The sequence below is a fragment of the Mobula hypostoma genome, chromosome 6 (assembly GCF_963921235.1).
Source record: "Mobula hypostoma chromosome 6, sMobHyp1.1, whole genome shotgun sequence".
Taxonomy (NCBI): Eukaryota; Metazoa; Chordata; class Chondrichthyes; order Myliobatiformes; family Myliobatidae; genus Mobula; species Mobula hypostoma.
The window spans coordinates 101,882,332-101,903,511 of NC_086102.1; the positions used below are offsets into that span (position 1 = coordinate 101,882,332).

At 41.9% G+C, this 21,180-nt stretch overlaps 1 protein-coding gene across 2 annotated transcripts in view; it reads right to left on the reverse strand.

Annotated features, from left to right (window-relative positions):
- Positions 1–1,204: 1,204 nt before the first annotated feature.
- Positions 1,205–21,180, reverse strand: part of LOC134348252 (IQ calmodulin-binding motif-containing protein 1-like) — a 95,033-nt gene continuing 75,057 nt past the window's right edge. For both annotated transcript variants that reach the window (XM_063051350.1, XM_063051351.1), the window contains 4 exons: positions 17,355–17,503; positions 15,409–15,540; positions 13,969–14,125; positions 1,205–1,417 (listed from right to left, as the gene is read on the reverse strand). In XM_063051350.1, the coding sequence (XP_062907420.1) occupies positions 1,215–1,417; positions 13,969–14,125; positions 15,409–15,540; positions 17,355–17,503 (641 nt within the window). In that variant the 3' untranslated portion in view covers positions 1,205–1,214. The remainder of the gene's footprint in view (positions 1,418–13,968; positions 14,126–15,408; positions 15,541–17,354; positions 17,504–21,180) is intronic.

Below are 21,180 nucleotides of genomic sequence, written 5' to 3' on the forward strand. Positions count from 1 at the left end.
AGGGCTGGGGTCAGAGGAGGGTAAAGAGTGGGAGGTCAAAGGAGGGAGGGGGGGTTGGGATGTTCAGGGAGAGCGGGGTTAGGGGAGGATGAGGGATCAGAGGAATAGAGGGGCAATGAGGGGTATAGAGGAAGTTTGGGAGTCACAGGGAGGAAAGAGGGTAGTGGAGGAATAAGATGAGCGGTCGGACCCAGCGGCAGTAAGAGCATTCCCGGTCTGGAGAGGGTCAGGACCTCGTTCCAAGCTGGCAGTGGCGGAGCCTGTGGCTGAATCAACTTAGTCATTGGTTAAACTTGGTGCCCAATGACAGAGATTAACACGTATCCTTCTGCCAAAAGAATAACTTGTCTATTGCTTTGTGGCACTCACAACACGCTGGAGGAACTCAGCAGGTCGGGCAGCATCCGTGGAAACGATCAGTCAACGTTTCGGACTGGAACCCTTCGTCAGGATATTGCTTTGTGGTATATGAGATGTTGAAAGAGGTGCTCACTTCTGGTTGAGAATCGTACTGAGTCCCCAGCTGTCATTAAGTTGCATATTTATATAACATCTACTATCACAGAGGGAGAAGGAGAAAGGAAGCTCTCCCAGATAACCTTTGCCTCCTAATTAACTCCAAAAAAAAAGGAACAGTTGCTGCTTGAGGGAGTTTGTTGGGTCACCTTTCCTGCTCCATATTTGCCCTTGAATAAAATAAACACAAAAGATTCTGCAGTTGCTGGAAATTTTGAATAGCACACGTAAAATGCTGGAGGAACGCAGCAGGTTAAGCTGTATCTATGAAGGGGAATAAACAGCCTTGATAAGGGTCTCAGCCCAAAATGTTAACTGTTTATTCCCCTCCTTAGTCGCTGTCTGACTTGCTGAGTTCCTCCAGCAACTTTGTGTATTGTTCTAAATAAATACTTTCCTTTCCATGGCTCTTCACCAATCCACACACGAAGAAATATTTCACAGGTTCCCTAACCCTTTCCAGATTCACATTCCATCAACCTTTCCCATGAATTTCAGCTGTCCGATCCCAATGAACTAACCAGCCATGGCTGCACTGCACCCCACCCCTCTTGGGCTCTTTGACCGCGCCCCATTCACTTTACAATTTCCATACATACGTGCCTGCCAACTACATGGGACAACATTGTAAGCCTTGCACATCCTATTTCTTCACATATTAGACTAGTGTGAGATGTTCTCTGCTCATGTCTTTATGATCACAGCACAAGATCAAAATTTGCATCGGCGGTATAGATCACTTCAGGGTCCTGGAGCTCGTCGCCCAGTTTCTTCCACCAGGGCCCCCGTGTGAAATGTAGCATTGCATTGTGTGACTGTCTGGCTCTTGCTGCAACAGGAGCAGATCTGCAGTTAAAAAGTTCTATGTCCTTCTCTGTGGCCTCCTTTAAACTGGGAGCATCTGGATGCAAAAGGCAAATGAAATCCAGGTTAAGCAAGTGAACATGTATACAAAGATCCACAAAATCAATCATTCGAACTGTAAATGACTTCAACCTTAGGACACAGCCCAAAATATCACAGTCACATTCCTCCCCACCATTGATAGCATCTACAGGAGGTACTGCCCCAAGAAGACAACATACATCATCAAAGACCCTCAGCACCCGGGCCATACCATTTCTCGTAGCTACCATTGGACCGATGGCAGAGAAACCTGAAGTTCCACACCTCCAGGTTCAAGAACAGCTTCAACTACTTGGTTCTTGAACCAATCTGCATAACCCTGATCAAAGTCAAACTAATTTTATAATCAAAGTATATGCTGTATGCCACCATTTATTTACAGGAAAATTTTTAAAAAATGGAATTTATGAAACTGAATTTATGAACCAATGTGCAAAAGAAGTCAAACCCTGCCAAATAAAAATAGATAAATAAATGAATGAACGAATGAAAGAACAAACAAATTAATTAACAAGCAAATATATAAAACTGTGAACTTAAGTTTTAAAGTCCTTGAAAGTGAGTCTGTAAGTTGTGGAATCAGTTCAGATTTGAAGTGAATGGAATATTCACACTGCTTCAGGACCCTGACGGTTAGAGTCATAGTCACAGAAAAATACAGCACAGAAACAGGCCCTTTGGCCCAGTCAGTCTATGCCAAACCATTTAAACTGCCTACTCCCATTGCCCTGCATTAGGACCATAGCCCTCCATACCTCTACTATCCATGTACCCATCCAAACTTCTCTTAAATGTTGAAATCAAGCTTGTATGCACCACTTGCACTGGCAGCTCATCCAACACTCACTACCCTCTGAGTGAAGAAGTTTCTCCTCATCTTCACCTTTCACCCTTAACCTATGACCTTTGGTTGTAGTTCCATTCAATCTCAGTGGAAAAAGCTTGCTTGCATTTACCCTATCTATACCCCTCATAATTTTGTATACTTCTATCAAATCTCCTCTCAGTTTTCAATGTTCCAAGGTAGAAAGTCCTAACCTATTCCATCTTTCCTTAAAATTCAGGTCCACCAGAGCGGGCAACATCCTTGTAAATTTTCTCTACATTCTTTCAACCTTATTTACATTCTTCCTGTAGGTAGGTGACCAAAATTGCATACAATACTTCAAATTAGTCATCACCAATGTCTTATACAACTTCAACATTACATCCCATCTCCTGTACTCAATACTTTGACTTATGAAGGTCAATGTGCCAAAAGCTTTCTTTTTGACCCTATCTACCTGTGACACCACTTTCAATGAACTATGGACCTGTATTCCCAGATCCCTTTGTTCTACAACACTCCTCAGTGCCTTAACCATTCACTATGTAAGACCTACCCAGATCGATCTGACCGAAGTGCAACACCTTACACTTGTCTGCATTAAATTCCATCTGCCATTTTTCAGCCCATTATTCCAGCTGTCAGATCCCGCTGCAAGTCATGATTGTCTTTTTCACTGTCCACTACACCCTAAGTCTTGGTGCCATCCACAAAGTTGCTGATCCAGTTAAACACATTATCATCCAAATCATTGATATAGATGACAAATAACAATGGACCCAACACCGATCTCTGTGGCACACCACTAGTCCCAGGCCTCCAGTTAAAGAGGCAACACTCTACTACCAATTTCTGCCTTCTCTCACAAAGCCAATATCTAATCCAGTTTACTACCTTATCTGAGTGCCAGGCGACTGAACTTTCCTGACCAGTCTTCCATGCAGGACCTTGTCAACTGCCTTACAAAAGTCTATGCAGACAGCATACACTGCCTTGCCTTCATCAATTTCCTGGCAACTTCCTCAAAAAACTCCATAAGATTGGTTAGACATGATCTACCATGCACAAAGTCACGCTGACTATCCTTAATCAGTCCTTGTCCATCTGGTCCCTCAGAATACCTTCCAATAACTATCCCACTACTGATGTCAGGGTCACTGGCCTATAATTTCTTGGTTTATTTTTAGGGCCTTTCTTAAACAGCGGAAGAACATTGTGGTATCTCACCTGTTGCTAAAGATGATTTAAATATCTCTCCAGTGCTCCTGCAGTTTCTGTACTTACTTTCCACAGAATCAGAGGGAACACCTTGTCAGGCTCTTGGGATCTATCCACCCTAATTTTCCTCAAGTCTGCAAGCACCTCCTCTTCTGTAATATGTATAGCGTCTATGAAGTCAATGCTGCTTTGCCTCACTTCTATAGACTCTGTGACCCTCTCCTGAGTAAATACAGATGCAATAAATCCATTTGAGATCTCCCCCAAATCTTTTGGCTCCATGCATGGATTACCATTCCAATCTTCTACAGGACCAATTTTGTCCCTTGCAATCCTTTTGCTCTTAAAATATCTGTAGAATCTCTTGGGGCTTGTCAGCCAGGGCAACCTCATGTCTTCTTTTAACCCTCCTGATTTCTTTCTTAAGTGTTCTCTTCCATTTCTAATATCACATAAATACTTCATTTGTTCCTACCTGCCTTTACCTGAGTAATGCCCTAGTACAGATTTTTACTGCTATGCTATGAGGTAGTTTATATCAGCAGATTTCTGTAAAAGCAGTGTGCCATGCTGGAAAGCATGCTATGGCTTCGGCTACGATAAGGATCCATGTTGTCTAATTTAGGAATGTGAGTCGGCCAATCAGGATGGTAAAATGTGAGAGAAAGTTCTAGAGAGCTGTGGTGAAGTGTTTTCTGAAGAACAGTAGTCTGTTTTAGGGTCTCTTGGCGGGAGCTGTGGAGTGGAGCACAAGGGAAGATGCTGCAGAACGCCATTGGAAGGAAATTCCCCGATGTAAGAAGTGCTATTTGCAGATGAATGGCAGCATTGAGGAAGTGCCAATACTTCCGAGACAGCCAGTTTGTTCAGGATGAACTTTGAAGGAAGTTTGGAATGTGGGGGGTACTTTCACACAGACCATGGGTCCAGAGCGTGCATAAGATATATACTCTGAATACTCCAGTATGAGCTCAACAGTCATGTGCACATTGGACTGGTTTAACTGTAATATGCCCTTTTATTTTATTTTCTTTTTCCTATTAATTGCTTGATAAAGTTGAAATTAGTAAATATACTTTCTTTATAATTTTATGCAGTGTACGAACTGTTATTTATCACCGACCAATAATTGTGTAGGTGTAGTACTTACACTGCATCCGTTCAAATCAAGGTTCCTTTAATCAGAACATCACGGCGTTCTTGTTTGGTTGAATCCCAAAATCATACCAACCCTAGACGTATATTGTTTATGAAAGGTGGCCTTCTCACCACCGAGGCACATGACTGTTAGCAGAGTTAGCTAATGAGCTGAGTTTATATATGAGCCCTGGTGAGAGGGTTACATTTATAGGGGCCATTGTCCGGCGATTTCAGATGCTGTGTAATTGTTGTTTTAGGGTTGACTAAGAGATTTGTGTTTTTAAGCCAGTGGTTAGACTAGTGTTGGGGAAAGTAATTAAAATACTTTATTATGGATGCCACAGGGATAAAGGTTTGGTGTGATTTAAAGCAGTTATCTACAAATAATGCTTGTGTTCTGAGTAGGGTGGATGTCTGAATTCCTGACAAACTGCTATTGAGAGTGCTGAGTCATTTAAAAGTTTTGGGAGAAGTTCTGCTGATTGAATGGTGTTTTGACCAATCAGCTGGTAAGGATGTCATGTTAGTCCAGACTAGCAGTGACATAACTAAAGTTGCGCTGCCTGATAGGTTGGGAGACACTGGAGAGGCGGGGTCATAGGCAGTCCTTATTTTTACAGAATGGGGCATGTAGTTGAGGGTAAGTCTTCAAAGACAAGTAGTTCTCATTTCTGTGAAGTGAGTGGATGGAGTTGTCTGATGTGAAAGGTCTAATGGGTCTTTGACGGAAATTCTGAGCTGGTTTTGGCTATTACATTACTGGTTGATAAATGCCAAAGTTATCATAGGCTGGGAGCGTTCTCTGGGATATCTCAGTTAATGGATGAGTGGTAGTGCTCAGATAATATGAAAAAACAGAGACTGGTAGAGAGTTTAAATGTGTCTGGCAGTTGATTTAGTGAGGTTCCTCAAGGCAGAAACTCCATTAGCCACGTCAGCTAATTATCTGCAAACTCTGGAAGATGCTTTTGGCACTGCCGGAAGTGAAGCCCATCTTAGAATGAAATTTAGACACACGTTCCAGGAGGAAGGAGAGAAGCTGTCTGCCGACTTTTTCAGGTTGGAGAAACTGATGCACTGTTTGTGCCACAAAGGGGGCATTCAGCTGTCTGAGAGAAATTGCTTGAGGATGGAGCAAATTGCGTAGGGCGCATTGCCACATGACGGGATTGCTCTACATAGTCAAATAACCCACAAGATGTGCCTGTCTCCATCTTTTACTGAGTTATTCAGAGAAGTTAGAGAGGAGGAAAACATGATTGAGAAGCAGAACATTTCCAAAAGCTGAGTAGTGACTTCAGTGGTAGCATCTACTGCTAACATGATCCCTGATGCCACAGAGAAAGAGATTTTGAGGAATGAGGTGGAAAACCTCCAAGCTGAGCTGACTCAGTGGATGTTTGGTAATGTTTTAGCTAAATGTGACACATTCCTAGGGAAACCTGACCCACCTGGAGGACTTGCGGCACACAGGAATACTGCTGAAAAGGGTCTTTTGATTAGAGAGGCGACCAGTATTTTTTGTTACAACTATGGAGAAGATGGACATTTCAAGCTGTGAAGGACAGGAAAATCTTTGAAAAGTAAGTTAGCAGTTAATCAAACAGAAGAAAAGAGGCAAATCTATGGAGGGACCCAGTAAAGGAAAGGGCTGGGGTCTCAGAGAGAATAAGTTCCTATCAGTTTATCAACTGCAAAACACTACTCCAGAAGGTTTAGTGGGACCAAGCTCTGATCATACAGATTGAAGGTGTTTATGCTAAGCCATACTTGACACAAGTTCTCAAGTTACTTTGATTCATAGATAATCTTACGACCAGTTTTTGACGCATTTATCAATGATGCCACTCAGTGCCCTTGAGATCTGGGGGCTTAGTACTGATGAGTACCCGTAATAATGGTTACTTGTTATTGAAACAGGGATTTTCAGAAGCAGATATTGGAGTAACTGAGACTATTAACCAGTGTTGATCTGCTCGGATCAGGTTGAAAAGGGTGAAGCTTCCATTCTTGTGAGAACAAATACTCCATTGTGAGAAGGCTCATGGGAGCATGCAAGCAGAGAACTGTTTGAAAGCCTTGTCCATTCACCCTGTATTCAGAGCTGCTTTTGAGAAGGTGCAAGTTCCTCCTAAGCAGGATGGTGAACTGAAACGAGGAATGGTGTGATACACCCAGGCTAAACCTGGAGGAGTAGCTAGAGTGACGGGAACTCCCAATTTCACCGGAATGCTCAACATCTAGGCCATCCAGGTGGATGCTCCTGATGATCAGGAGGAAGAGTCACGGCTTACCTGCAGGAGTGTTGGTGAGACCTGAACTACAGAAATCTTCAGCTATCTATGCAAACAGATGAGAGTGATTGTCGGGAACACCTCTGGAAGAGATATTAGCCTGTGGAATGCCGATTCCCCATCTTTTTCCAGTGACAGTTGTGTCTAGTTTTCCAGGGAAAACAGAAGAGAAGCAGTCTCCTGGATCGAGGAAGTTGACATCGAGGTCATTCAACTTTGTTGATTCTCCAATACCCGAGGAATCGAAAAGGAGATTAACTGCGAAGATGTTGGAGTACGAAGGTGTCTTTTTTACTGATGAGCTGGATTTTGGTTGTTACAAGAGTATTTGCCACACTACTAGCATGACAGAGGAAATACCTTTCCCAGAGGGATCTCACCAGTTAGCACCGGCGGAGAGTGAGATGTCCATAAGCACCTGCTTAAACTGAAGGAAGCTAACTTCAATCATGGGCAGGGGGACCTGAGCCACCGGAAGGTATGATTGACAGACCAGGGAAGCATCCTCTCATAGACAGAGGCTGATGAAGATGATGATGAGATAAGAAGGTCTCAGAGAGTAAAGAAACCCTCAGATAGGCTGGCATCTGATGCACTGGGGAAACAGAGTGTTGCCTTCATCCCGACAGTGAGATATGTTACTTCCATTTTCAAATGGATGAGTTTGTATATGAGAGGGTTACATCTGCTGTGCACCCCCTTTTTTGTTCTCAAACTGGGCCTCAATATTTCTTAAAAACCAAGGTTCCCTATTATCTTTTATTCTGACAGGCACATCCAAGCTTTGTACTCTCAAAATTTCACTTTTGAAGGTCTCCCATTTATTAAGTACTCCTTTTCCAGAATACAGCCTGTCCCAAACCACACTTGCTGGGACCCCAGTTGTTTACAATATATATTAATGACTTGGATGAGGGAATTAAATGCAGCATCTCCAAGTTTGCGGATGACACGAAGCTGGGTGGCAGTGTTAGCTGTGAGGAGGATGCTAAGAGGATGCAGGGTGACTTGGATAGGTTGGGTGAGTGGGCAAATTCATGGCAGATGCAATTTAATGTGGATAAATGTGAAGTTATCCACTTGGTGGTAAAAATAGGAAAACAGATTATTATCTGAATGGTGGCCGATTAGGAAAAGGGGAGGTGCAACGAGACCTGGGTGTCATTATACACCAGTCATTGAAAGTGGGCATGGAGGTACAGCAGGCGGTGAAAAAGGCGAATGGTATGCTGGCATTTATAGCCAGAGGATTCGAGTACAGGAGCAGGGAGGTACTACTGCAGTTGTACAAGGCCTTGGTGAGACCACACCTGGAGTATTGTGTGCAGTTTTGGTCCCCTAATCTGAGGAAAGACATCCTTGCCATAGAGGGAGTACAAAGAAGGTTCACCAGATTGATTCCTGGGATGGCAGGGCTTTCATATGAAGAAAGACTGGATGAACTGGGCTTGTACTCGTTGGAATTTAGAAGATTGAGGGGGGATCTGATTGAAACGTATAAGATCCTAAAGGGATTGGACAGGCTAGATGCAGGAAGATTGTTCCCGATGTTGGGGAAGTCCAGAACGAGGGGCCACAGTTTGAGGATAAAGGGGAAGCCTTTTAGGACCGAGATTAGGAAAAACTTCTTCATACAGAGAGTGGTGAATCTGTGGAATTCGCTGCCACAGGAAACAGTTGAGGCCAGTTCATTGGCTATATTTAAGAGGGGGTTAGATATGGCCCTTGTGGCTACGGGGGTCAGGGGGTATGGAGGGAGGGCTGGGGCGGGGTTCTGAATTGGAGGATCAGCCATGATCATAATAAATGGCGGTGCAGGCTCGAAGGGCCGAATAGCCTACTCCTGCACCTATTTTCTATGTTTCTATGTTTCTATATCATCAAAATTGGCCTTTCTCCAATTTAGAATCTCAACCCGAAGACCAGACTTATCTTTTTCCATATTTTCCTTGAAACTAATGGCATTGTGATCACTAAATGCAAAGTGTTCCCCTACACAAATTTCTTTCACCTACCCTGTCTCATTCCCTAACAGCAGATTAAGTATCACTCTCTCATTACGAATTCTATGAACTGATTAAGGAAACTTTCCTGAACACATTTGACAAACTCTATCCTATCCAGTCCTTTTACAGTATGGGAGTCCCAGTTAATATGTGGAATGTTAAAATCACCTACTATAACAACCTTATGTCAGCGATCTCTCTACAAATTTGTTCCTCTAATTTCCGTGAACTGTTGGGTGGTCTGTAATATAACCCGAATAACGTGGTCATACCTTTCTTATTCCTCATTTCCACCCATAATGCCTCACTAGACAAGCTCTCCAGTCTGTTCTGACCAAACACTGCCATGACATTTTCCCGACTAGTAACACCATCCTTCTTCCTTTAATCCCACCTGCTCTGTTACATCTAAAACAGTTGAACCCTGGAATACTGAGCTGCCAGTCCTGACCCTCCTGCAGCCAAGTCTCACTAATGGCTACAATATCACAATTCCATGTGTTGATCTATGCCCTGAGCTCATCTGCCTTTCCTGCGATACTTCCTGCACTGAAATATCTGCAGCTCAGGACATTAGTTGCACCATGCTCAATCTTTTGATTCCTGGCTTTGTCTGAGGTCTTAACAATATTTGTCTCTACAATGTCTCCAATATCTGTTCTGGCACTCCAGTTTGCACTGCCCTGTAACTCTAGTTCAAATTCCGCAACCCCCCCCCCCCACCCCCCATGCAGCACTAGCAAACTTTCCCACTAGGATATCAGACCTCCTTTAGTTCAGGGGCATGCCATCTCTTCTGTATAGATTCCACCTTCCAATGATGCAAAAATCTAACACCCTCTCTCCTCAGCCATGTGTTAAACTGTGTAATCTTACTATTTCTGGCCTCATTAGCACATGGCACAGGTAGCAATCCTGAAATCACAACCCTCGATCTAAACCTTTCTTATCCATGTACCTATCCAAATGTCTTCTAAATTTCATAATTTTACCAGTTCCTCTGGCAGTTAATTCCATATACTCATCACCCTCTGCGGGAAAAGGTCACCCCTCAGGTCACTTTTTAACATTTTTTTCTCTCACTTTAATCCTATCCCTTGCATTTTGGACTCCCCTGCTCCGGGGAAAAGACTGTGGCTATTGATTTTATCAATGCCCCTTATGATTTTATAAACCTCTGTAAGGTCACCCCTCAGCTTCCTATACCTCAAGTCCCTGTTATCCAAACTCCCCTTGTAACTCAAATTCTCCAGTTCCACTAAAATCTTCATAAATTTTCTTTTCACCCTTTCCAGTTTAATGGCATCATTCCTACAGCAGGGCATCCAGAACTGTAGATAGCATGAGGTAGTTTCACAAAAATACAAGGAAGCATTACTTGTTGTGATTTTCAACATCTGGATTTATTTGCTCTTGAATATATTAAGTGCATGGAAGTTAATATGATAACACATTGCTGGGGATAGCGGTAAAGGCAGTGACATTGAAGAGACTCTTAGACACATGGATGACAGAAAAATAGAGGGCTGTGTGGGAGGGAAGGGTTAGATTGATCTTGGAGTAGGTTAAAAGGTTGGCATAACATCATTTGCCAAAGGGCCTGTACTGTGCTGTATTGTTCTATGTTCTTTGTTACACCAACCGTCACCTAAATCACAGATAATGAACAGCTGGGATCTCAGCACTTATCCTTGTAGCTCCCCAACTGTCCCAGCCTTTTAATATGAAAATAATCATAGGAAGCATAAATCTGGGGAAGAATACAAGACCACCTCAAAGGCACTGAACATACCTGCTCAGTGCAGTCTATTGTGAAAAACTGGAAAAAATATGGAACCACAGCTACACTGTCTAGGTCAGGCCACCCTCTGAACTTCATCACCGGAGAAGAATGGCGCTTATCAGAAAGGCTACTGGGATACCAACAGTCACTCTGAGTAAGCTGCAGAAGTCAGTGGCTGGAATTGGAGATGAAGTTCATGGCTCCACAATCTCTAAGGTCTTGCACAAAAAGGGGTATTTATGGAAGAGTGGTAAGGAAGAAGCCTTGGCGAAAAAAAAAGAACATACCTTTGCCTGTAAAGAATTTGCAAAGCATCACTTTGAAGATAAGTAAAGATGTGGAAGAAGGTTTTGTGTTCCGATGAGACTAAAGTAGAACTTTTAGGCCTCAAAAAAAAAGCTTGTGAACTTGTGTAATTTTCTCTATTTCTGCATAAAAATTTGGCCTAAATGTGATCAGATCTTCACGCAAGTCCTAAAGCTAGATAGAGAACCCAATTAAATAAATAACACAAAAACATTATACTTGTTCATTTAGTTATTGAGAAAAATGATCCAATATTACATGTATTTGTTGGAAAAAGTACGTGAACGTTTGCTTTCAGTAATTGGTGTGACCCCCATGTACAGCAATAATTTCAACCAAATGGTTTCAGTAACTGTTGATCAGTTCAGCGCATTGGCTTGGAGGAATTTTAGGCTATTCCTCCTTACAAAACAGCTTCATCTCTGGGATACTGGTGGGCTTCCTTGCATGAACAGCTTGCTTCAGGTCCTTCCACAGCATTTCTTTAGAATTAAGATCAGGACTTTGATTTGGCCATTCCAAAACACAAATTTTCTATTTTTTAAACCAAACTGTTGTTGATTTACTCGTCTTTCGGATCATTGTCTTGTTGTATTATCCAACATCTATTAAGCCTCAGGTGATGGACTGCTACTCTGATATTCTCTTGTAAAATGTCTTGATAGAATTTTGAATTCATTATTCCTTCAACGATTGCAAGCTGTCCAGGCCCTGAGGCAGCAAAACAGCCCAAACCACGATGCTTCTTCCACCGTGCTTCATAGTTGGGATGAGGTTTTGGTGTTGGTGTAACACTCGCAACATGCTGGAGGAACTCAGCAGGTCGGGCAGCATCCGTGGAAACGATCAGTCGACGTTTCGGGCCGGAACCCTTCGTCAGGACTGTAGAGGGAAGGGGCAGACGCCCTATGAAGAAGGTGGGGGGAGGGTGGGAAGGAGAAGGCTGGTAGGTTCCAGGTGAAAAACCAGTAAGGGGAAGGATAAAGGGGTGGGGGAGGGGAAGCAGGGAGGCGATAGGCAGGAAAGGTGAAGAAGGAATAGGGGAATTCCCCTATTCCCCTGTGCTCTTGGTGTGATCTTTGCAGGATGTCCACTTCTAGGGAGAGTAGCAACAGTACTGAGTTCCTTCCATTTGTAGACTGTTTCTCTGACCGTGGACTGATGAACACTCACATCTTAGGAATGCTTTTGTAGCCTTTCCAGCTTCATGCATCTCTACAATTATTTTTCAAAGGTCCTCTGAAGGTTGTTTTGATCAAGGCACAGGGCACATAATCAGATCTTTCTTGAGAAGAGCAGGCTCTGTCAGAAACCTGACTTTGTGTATCTTTTTATAGGGCAGGCCATCTCTACAACCCAGACCTCCAATCTTATCTCATTGATTGCAATGCCTGACTCCAAACAGCTTTTGTAGAAGGCATTACCCTAGAGGTTTACATACTTTTTCCAACAAATACATGTAATATTGGGTCATTTTTCCCAAAAAAATAAATGAACAAGTATAATGTTTTTGTGTTATTTATTTAATTGGGTTCTCTTTGTCTAGATTTAGGAGTTACGTGAAGATCTTATCACATTTTAGGTCATATTTATGCAGAAATAGAGAAAACTCTACAGGGATCACTAACTGTCTAGCACCACTGTACATGTGGTGTAAATCTAATACAGCGCATCACCGGATAACATCATCCCTACTGTAAAGTACAGTGGAGGTAGCATCATGCTATGGGAATGCTTTTCAGCTGCAGGGACTGGCAATCTGGTTAGGATTGATGGGAAGATGAATGCTGCTAAACACAGAGAGAGCCTGGATTAAAATCTGCTAGCCTCTGCCAGAAGATTAAACTGGGGAGGAAGTTCATCTTTTAGCAGGACAATGACCTAAAGCAAACTGCCAGAGCAACCGTGGAGTGGCTTCAAATGAAGAAAATTGATGTCCTTGAGTGGCCCAGTCAAAGTCCTGACTTTAAACCGATCTAACATTTCTGGCAAGACCTCAAGATTGCTGTTCACTGTCACTCTCCAACTAACCTGGCACAGCTTGAGCAATTTTGCAAGGAGGAATGGGCAAATCAATTTGTGTAAAGCTAATACAGACCTATCCAAAAAGACTACTGTGTGTAATAGCTGCAAGAGATAGTTCAACTAAGTACTGAGGAAAGGGGGATGAATACTTCTGAATAGATGACATTTCAGGTTTTGAATTTTTAGTTTTTCATGCTTAATTATTTCCCCTATTTTTTGGGCTCCACCGTGAAAAAAGAGCATGTAATTCACAAATAAAAATTCTCAGTTAAATTGATCAAAATCCTTTGGGTAATACTCATTTATGTGAACAAAGGGTTGGGGCTGAATACTTTTACAGGGCACTGTATTTATTGTTCTCCTGTCTATGAACTAACTCTCAATTCATATTTGACGATTATCTGCAATAATCAACTGTTTTTTTTTAGATTGGCGTATTTTTGTACAGGTAGACTAAACCAGTTGAGGGTAGTCAGTAGGCCTTATACCCCGTGAGATAGGGACATGTCTGACCTAGCATGTAAAGTCAGTTCTGACAGACTGGGCGGATGAGATGAATAGTGAGATCCAATGGCCAGGAAGGCGGATCTGCAATGCTTTGTAGAGAGCAAAGAACATGATGAGGCACAGAAGCCATAGTCATCCACTGCAACTGAGGAAGACCCCAGTTGTGACGAATATCCTACCACTGGACACAGGCCTCTCAGGTCAAAAGTCTGGAACTGAGCCACTGCAATGACCTTTCCACTTTAAAAGCTCTCTCGCACAAGTTTCTTCATGCAGGTCACATCACCAAAGACCTGAACAAATCTAACTGTCGTCATTGGATACAATGGACAACCAATCAATCATTTTTGTTAAGACGTGTTAAGAATACGGGGAACAGCATTTATATGGAATAGATGAATGGGACCTAAACAGACTCTATATTTCTGTGTTCTTACTTACTCATCAGGAGTTCAATGTCTGTGCTAATCTGAGCCAGCAGTGCCTCCTGGCGCAGCTCTGATTTTCTTTCCAGATTTCTTCTCCTGAGGTATTGACCCAACATCTCCTGGGCCTGGGCATGTCGTTCCCTTGTTCTTTCCTCTGACACATGAGGAACCTACAAGTAGACATGGGCTAAAATGCTGTCATCAACTTTAGGTGCACTAACTTATTAACCAGAACACGTAGCGAAGGTGTCCTATTAATAACCCACAGTAATTAAGCAGGATCAAACAGTAATGTGGCCTTGCAGGTTAAAGGCAGATTTGCATTGAGAGACAAGAATGATTGTTTGCTGCTGAACTCAACTGAAGATGCTCCAATATTCGGTAATGATTTGATTGTCAGTCAATGCATATCAATTAATAAATTAACACAAAACATGGAGAGGCAGTAGTAAAATGATTTGTGTGAAAATGTAACTCAGAATCAGAATCAGGTTTATTATTATTGAACTATACACTGTCAAAATTGCTGTTTTGGGGTGGCAGTACAGTGCAAAGATGAAAAACTGACTATAGATTAGAAAATAAATCGATAGTGCAATAAAATAGAATAACAAAGTTGTGTCATGGATCAGTCAGAAACGTGATGGCGGAGGGGAAGATTTTCTTGTCAGTCATCTTATGTACAGATACTCCTGCACTTAGCATCATGTTATGTATTGTACAATCAGCCTACATACTGTATATAAGCTAATGTATGTATATATGGCCACACTTAAACATTTACTGTATATTGTGTTTTATAGGATTGCTTTTATATTTATATTTATTGTGTGTTCTTTATGCTTATTGCTGCATCAGATCCAGAATAACAATCATTTTCTTCTCCTTTACACTCATCTATTGAAGCATGACAATAAGCAATATTGAATCTTGAATAGGTTCCTAAAATTTGGAGTGGTGATCACTCAATTAGAATTATAATAACCCACAATGAAAATATATGAATGAAAATCAGCATGCCTTACACTAGTCAGTATTTTCTAGACAAGTATTTTACAATGGTGGCAAATTGTTCCGCTCTCTCAGATTTTAGGTTTTGCCTTCATGGGCCATTTCCTGGCTGCACCACTCTAGTTCCTCGACGTGTGGTTAACTATATTCAGGCAGGCTGCTATATTTGAAATACTGTAAACCTTGGATCAATTAGATTAATTTGTTCCTATGGGGATACTGTAGGCACTATTAACGCTGTATATTTTTCTCCAGAGACTTTATACTTGATAAGATAAGTGAGTGTGGTATACAGACATAACAAAATAACTGGAATTAAATTCCTGGATAGGGTGGGCTGGTTGGGTTGAGAGGATTTACAGGTATGCTCTTTTTTTTAAAGAGATCAATGAATTTCATTCAGATTTTACAAGTAAGATTTAGGAGTCAAACCAAAACTCACCGAATGATGTTTGACATACTCTTCAACTTTGGAACGCAGTTCTTGTCTCTGTATATCTGTCAAACCCTTTGGTCCCTGCCAGGCAAGGATATCTCTTCTCAGATTTCTACGTTTTTCAAGGAACTTCTGCACCTGAAACAATGAGAAATATTTCATGTTATTTTTCTGAGACTCACTGTTTACACTGATGGATTATTGACCATTCTATCTTCAAATCAGTTCAAAAAGTGTCACAGTATGCAGAGTATATTTGTTGTTGTACGTATCATGCATTCTGTTTACTGTGAGTTTCATGCAGGCAAGGAATTTCATTTCACCCTAGTGTATATGACAATAAACTAACACGAATCTGAATAAATCTAACATCGAATCTATCATGTGCTTCGATTACCTTAACCTCAGATTTCCAGTTTAAGCTGTATCTTGATTAGTAATACTCACATCTCTGACCCAGATGAATTGGAACTTGTAAAACCTTGAGCAGAATAATTTAGGATAGCACTGCAATTTGGAGGTGATTTTTGAGATAGAGGTAAAAAACTCTTTGCCACTAATTTGACAGAAAGCAGAGACGTCCCTTTTGTATTCTAACCAACATTTATCCCTCAACCAACATAATTAAAAACACAAAAGGTCATCGATAAATTATAACTCTGTTCCTTTCCTTACAGATGCTGCCTGATTTGCTGAGTATTCTGTTTTAACTTATAAACAAATCAGACTATATAGTTATTGTCAGGTTCTTGTTTGTGTAAGTTTGCTCTGTTAATCTTGAGTAAATTAGCTGTTGGATTTCCTACTTCATAACATTTTGTATTTACATATTTAAAAAAAAAACTCAGCACTTACTGGAGTTGTGAAAGACAGACGATGCAAGTCTTCTTCCTACCTCCTTTCTTCTTTATTCAAAGATATAAAAAAATTCCTTTATGGTCACTGATTAGGCTTTCCAAAATAATCACAATATAATGTCATAGCCTCTTAAAAAATTCAATACAACACCCTGCATGACCAGTCATAGTCACAGAACACTACAGATTAGTCACTTTGTGGTGTTACAAATAAAACTGCCACAATGGCTTTCAGTTGTGTACCATCTATCAGTTCATAAAACTCTTGAGTTAAAACACTTATTTTGGTCACAAAAGGTACACATGACTGCAAATCAAAGGGCAATGGAAGTCAAAATGAGCTCCAAAGCCCACAACATCTCCCACTCATACTCATCAAGCTCCCTTCCAAGTCACCTGACTTAAACAGGGGTGGATCTTCTTGGCCAAAATTTGGAGCATCATGCACTAGAACTGCAGCCATCACCTCTTTGGGGACAAACAGTGATGGGCAATAAATGTTAAATCTTGCCAAATATAACCATAAAATGATGTTTATTTTTAATATAAAATGAACGTTGTTCTTGAAGTATTACCTAGAGCAAGCAGATGTGCAGTAATATAAGGGTTCCCTACAATCTCTGCTCAATATCTCCAGTGCAAAATACTTTGGCTCTCCTCCTACCTCTTCACTACTTCTTACTTGCCTATCATCCCCTGGGGTCACTCCTCCTTCCTTTTCCCCCACAGTCCACTCTCTCCTCCTATCAGATTCTTTCTTCTTCAGCCCTTTACTTTTTCCACTTATCATCTCTCAGCTTCTCACTTCATCCCCCCCCCCCGCACTTCACCTATCACCTTCTAGCTTGTACTCCTTCCCCTCCCCCATCTTCTTATTCCGCTTTCTTCCTCTCTTCCTTTTCGGTCCTGGAGAAGGGTCTCAGTCCAAAATGCTGACTGCTTATTCCTTTCCAAAGATGCTGCCTGACCTGCTGAGTTCGTCCAGCATTTTGTGTTTGTCTCCCCAATGCAAAATGCTGCTGATCCTAGAAATAAAACAACTATGACTATACACAGTTAACCAAAAGGTTCTTGAACCTATTAAAAGGCACTCACAGCTCTCTGGACAATGACAGCTGCCTTGAATTCCTTAAGGGCCTGCTTCTGTTGTCTGAAGCAGCTTCTCTGCCTGTATCCATGCCAGACCTTCTGAATCAACAACGCTGCTTGTTCCTTCTCCTGATGCAGGTATTTGGCAATTTCACCTGCAGACAGAAGAGGGTGGGTTTTCTTTTAATCAGAATTGGAAAGAGAAGGATACTGTTAGAACATAGAACATAAAAACCCACAGCACTACACAGGCCCTTCAGCTCACAATGATGTGCCGAACATGTACTTATTTAAGAATAAATAAGTTACCCATAGCCCTCTATTTTTCTAAGCTCCATGTACCTATCCAGGAATCTCTTAAAAGACCCTATTGTATCCGCCTCCAGCACCGTCACCGGCAGCCCATTCCACGCACTCACCAATCTGCGTAAAAAATACTTACCCCTGACTCTCCTCTGTATCTACTTCCAAACACCTTAAAAATGTGCCCTGTTGTGTTAGCCATTTCAGACCTGGGAAAAAAGCCTCTGACTATCTACATGATCAATGCCTCTCATCATTGAATTCTTAAGAATTCAGAAGAACTCTGTGTTAAAGCTCAAAATATGGCAGGATCAAAGCAAAGTGTAGATTCAAATACTGGAGGATAACATTAGCAGGAACATAAGACAGCTTATTGCAACATACACTCAGTGACCACTTTATATTAGATACATCTGTACATCTGTTCATTAATCCAAATATCTAATCAGCCAATCATGTGGCAGCAACTCAGTGCATTAAAGCATGTAGCCATGGTCAAGAGATTCAGTTGTTGCTCAGATTAAACATCAAAATGTAGAAGAAATGTGATCTAAGTGACTTTGACAATGGAATGATTGTTAGTGCCAGATGGAGTGGTTTGAGTACCTCAGAAACTGCAGATCTCCGGATTTTCATATACAACAGTCTCTAGAGTTTACAGAGAATGGTGTGAGAAACAAAAAAGAACATCTGGTGCACGGCAGTTCTCTGGGTGAAAATACCTTGTTAATGAGAGAACAGAGGAGATTGGCCAGACTGGTTCAAGCCAACAGGAAGTTAACTCAGATTACCATGTGTTACAACAGCAGTGTGTAGAAGAGTATCTCTGAATGCACAACACATTGAATCCTGAAGTGTATGGGCTACAGTAGCAGAAGACCATGAATATACACTCAGTGGCCACTTTATAGGGACAGAACATACCTAATAAAGTGACCACTGAATGTAGAGTGCAATTATCCCAATGTCTCTGCAGTTTTAGACCATAAGACATAGGAGCAGAATTAGGCCATCTAGACCATCGAGTCTACTCTGCCATTTAATCACCTGATCCTTTTTTAAAATCTTCTCCTCAACCCCAGTTCCTGGCCTTCTCTCCATAACCTTTGATGCCATGTCCAATCAAGACCTGTCAATCTCTGCCTTAAGTACACCCAATGACCTGGCCTCCACAACTGCACGTTGCAACAACTTCCACAAATTCACCACCCTTTGGCTAAAGAAATTTCTCCTCATGTCTGTTTTGAAAGGGCGCCCCTCTATTCTGAGGCTGTGCCCTCATGTCCTAGCCTCTCCCACCATGGGGAACATCCTTTTCACATCTACTCTGCCTAGGCCTTTCAACATTCGAAAGGTTTCAATGAGATCCCCCCTCATCCTTCTGAATTTCAGCGAGTACAGACCCAGAGCCATCAAACGTTCTTCGTATGATAATCCTTTCATTCCTGGAATCATCCTTGTGAATCTCCTCTGGACTCTCTCCAATGCCAGTATATCTTTTCTAAGATGAGGGGCCCATGGAATGCTTTGAAGTTTTATAGCTGCAGAAGAGAGAGTGAGTTTTGCACAGAGAATGGCTTTTCAGCTCTACACTCCTTGACAGATTTTATACTCCATACGATGAATAAGCCCTTTTGGATGAAGCACTTTCAAATACACTGAATGAATGATACAGTGGACATGATGCAGCTTTCATAAAGCAATACAATACCAAAAATGGCCCCTAGCCCACAACCTCTGCCCTAAACATCACACATCCATCAATACTAATCCCTCTATCAGGTCTTGGTCTGCAGCCTTCTATACCTTGGTGTAAGGTTCAAGTGTTTCACTAAATAGTTAAATGTTGTGAGAGTCTCTGCTTTCATCACCGACTCAACAATTCTGTGGATGGTCCTTTTCCAGTATTCTCTGTTCACTATGGTTACACTAGACAGTTGAGTCCAGATTATAGAAGGTTGGTATGGAATATAGAATCTGTCAAGGAGTGTAGAGCTGAAAAGCCATTCTCTATGCAAAATTCACTCTCTCTTCTGCAGCTATAAAAATTCAAAGCATTCCATGGACAATTCTGCCCTTTTCTATCATTAGGTCTTGTAATAGTAAAATCACAAAATAAAAACAAGGTACTTCCCGTATCGGGGGTAATTGGTAACATTTATGAGCTGCATTCCAGATTTGGACCATCCTGAGGGTGAAAAAGTTCTTCTTCACATCACTCTTTAACCTCTTACCCTAAGCTTGTGCCTTGTAGATTTATCTACCCCCTCAATATGCATCATTATTTTGTATACCTCTGTCAGGTCCTCCTCTGCTTCATGAAAAACACTAGCCTAACCAGTTTCTCCTCACAAATTAAACTTGCAATAGGGTGTTGTTAAGGGATGCAGTAACATTAAGAAGGACACAGCTCAAGTAACTCTGGCAAATTTGTCCTTACTGTTCAATTTATTGTTTTTGAAGCTAGAAATAATGGTTTTATATTTAGAAACAGCATGGTAAGACCATAAGACAAAGGAACAGAAGTCGGCCATTTGGCCCATCGAGTCTGCTCTGCCATTTTATCATGAGCTGATCCATTCTCCCATTTAGTCCCAAACCCCCGCCTTCTCACCATAACCTTTGATGCCCTGGCTATTCAGGTTCCTATCAATCTCTGCCTTAAATACACCCAATGACTTGGTCTCCACTGCCACCCGTGGTAACAAATTCTATAGATTCACCACCCTCTGGCTAAAAAAATTTCTTCACATTTCTGTTCTGAGTGGGCGCCCTTCAATCCTTAAGCCATGCCCTCTCGTTCTAGACTCCCCCATCATGGGAAACAACTTTGCCACATCCACTATGTCCATGCCTTTCAACATTCGAAATGTTTCTATGAGGTCTCCCCTCATTCTTCTAAACTCCAAGGAATACAGTCCAAGAGCGGACAAACGTTCTTCATATGTTAACCCTCTCATTCCCAAAATCATTCTAGTGAATATTCTCTGTACTCTCTCCAACGTCAGCACATCCTTTCTTAAATAAGGAGACCAAAACTGGCCACAGTACTCCAAGTGAGGTCTTACCAGCACCTTATACAGCCTCAACATCACATCCCTGCTCCTATATTCTATTCCTCTAGAAATGAATGCCAACACTGCATTCGCCTTCTTCACCACTGACTCAACCTGGAGGTTAGCTTTAAGGGTATCCTGTACGAGGACTCCCAAGTCCCGTTGCATCTCAGAACTTTGAATTCTTTCCCCATTTAGATAATAGTCTGCCCGTTTACTTTTTCTGCCGAAGTGCATAACCATACACTTTCCAACATTGTACTTCATTTGCCCATTCTTTCAATCTATCCAAGTCTCTCTGCAGACTCTCCGTTTCCTCAGCACTACCAGCCCCTCTACCTACCTCTGGCGGATTGAGCGGACGAGACCAGCGAAGGTCCAACGGTCAAGAAGGCAGTCTCTGCAAGCGTCGTGGAATATGTAGAGCAGGACAAGACACAGAAGACGTCCTGGTCATCCACTGCGCCTAGTCC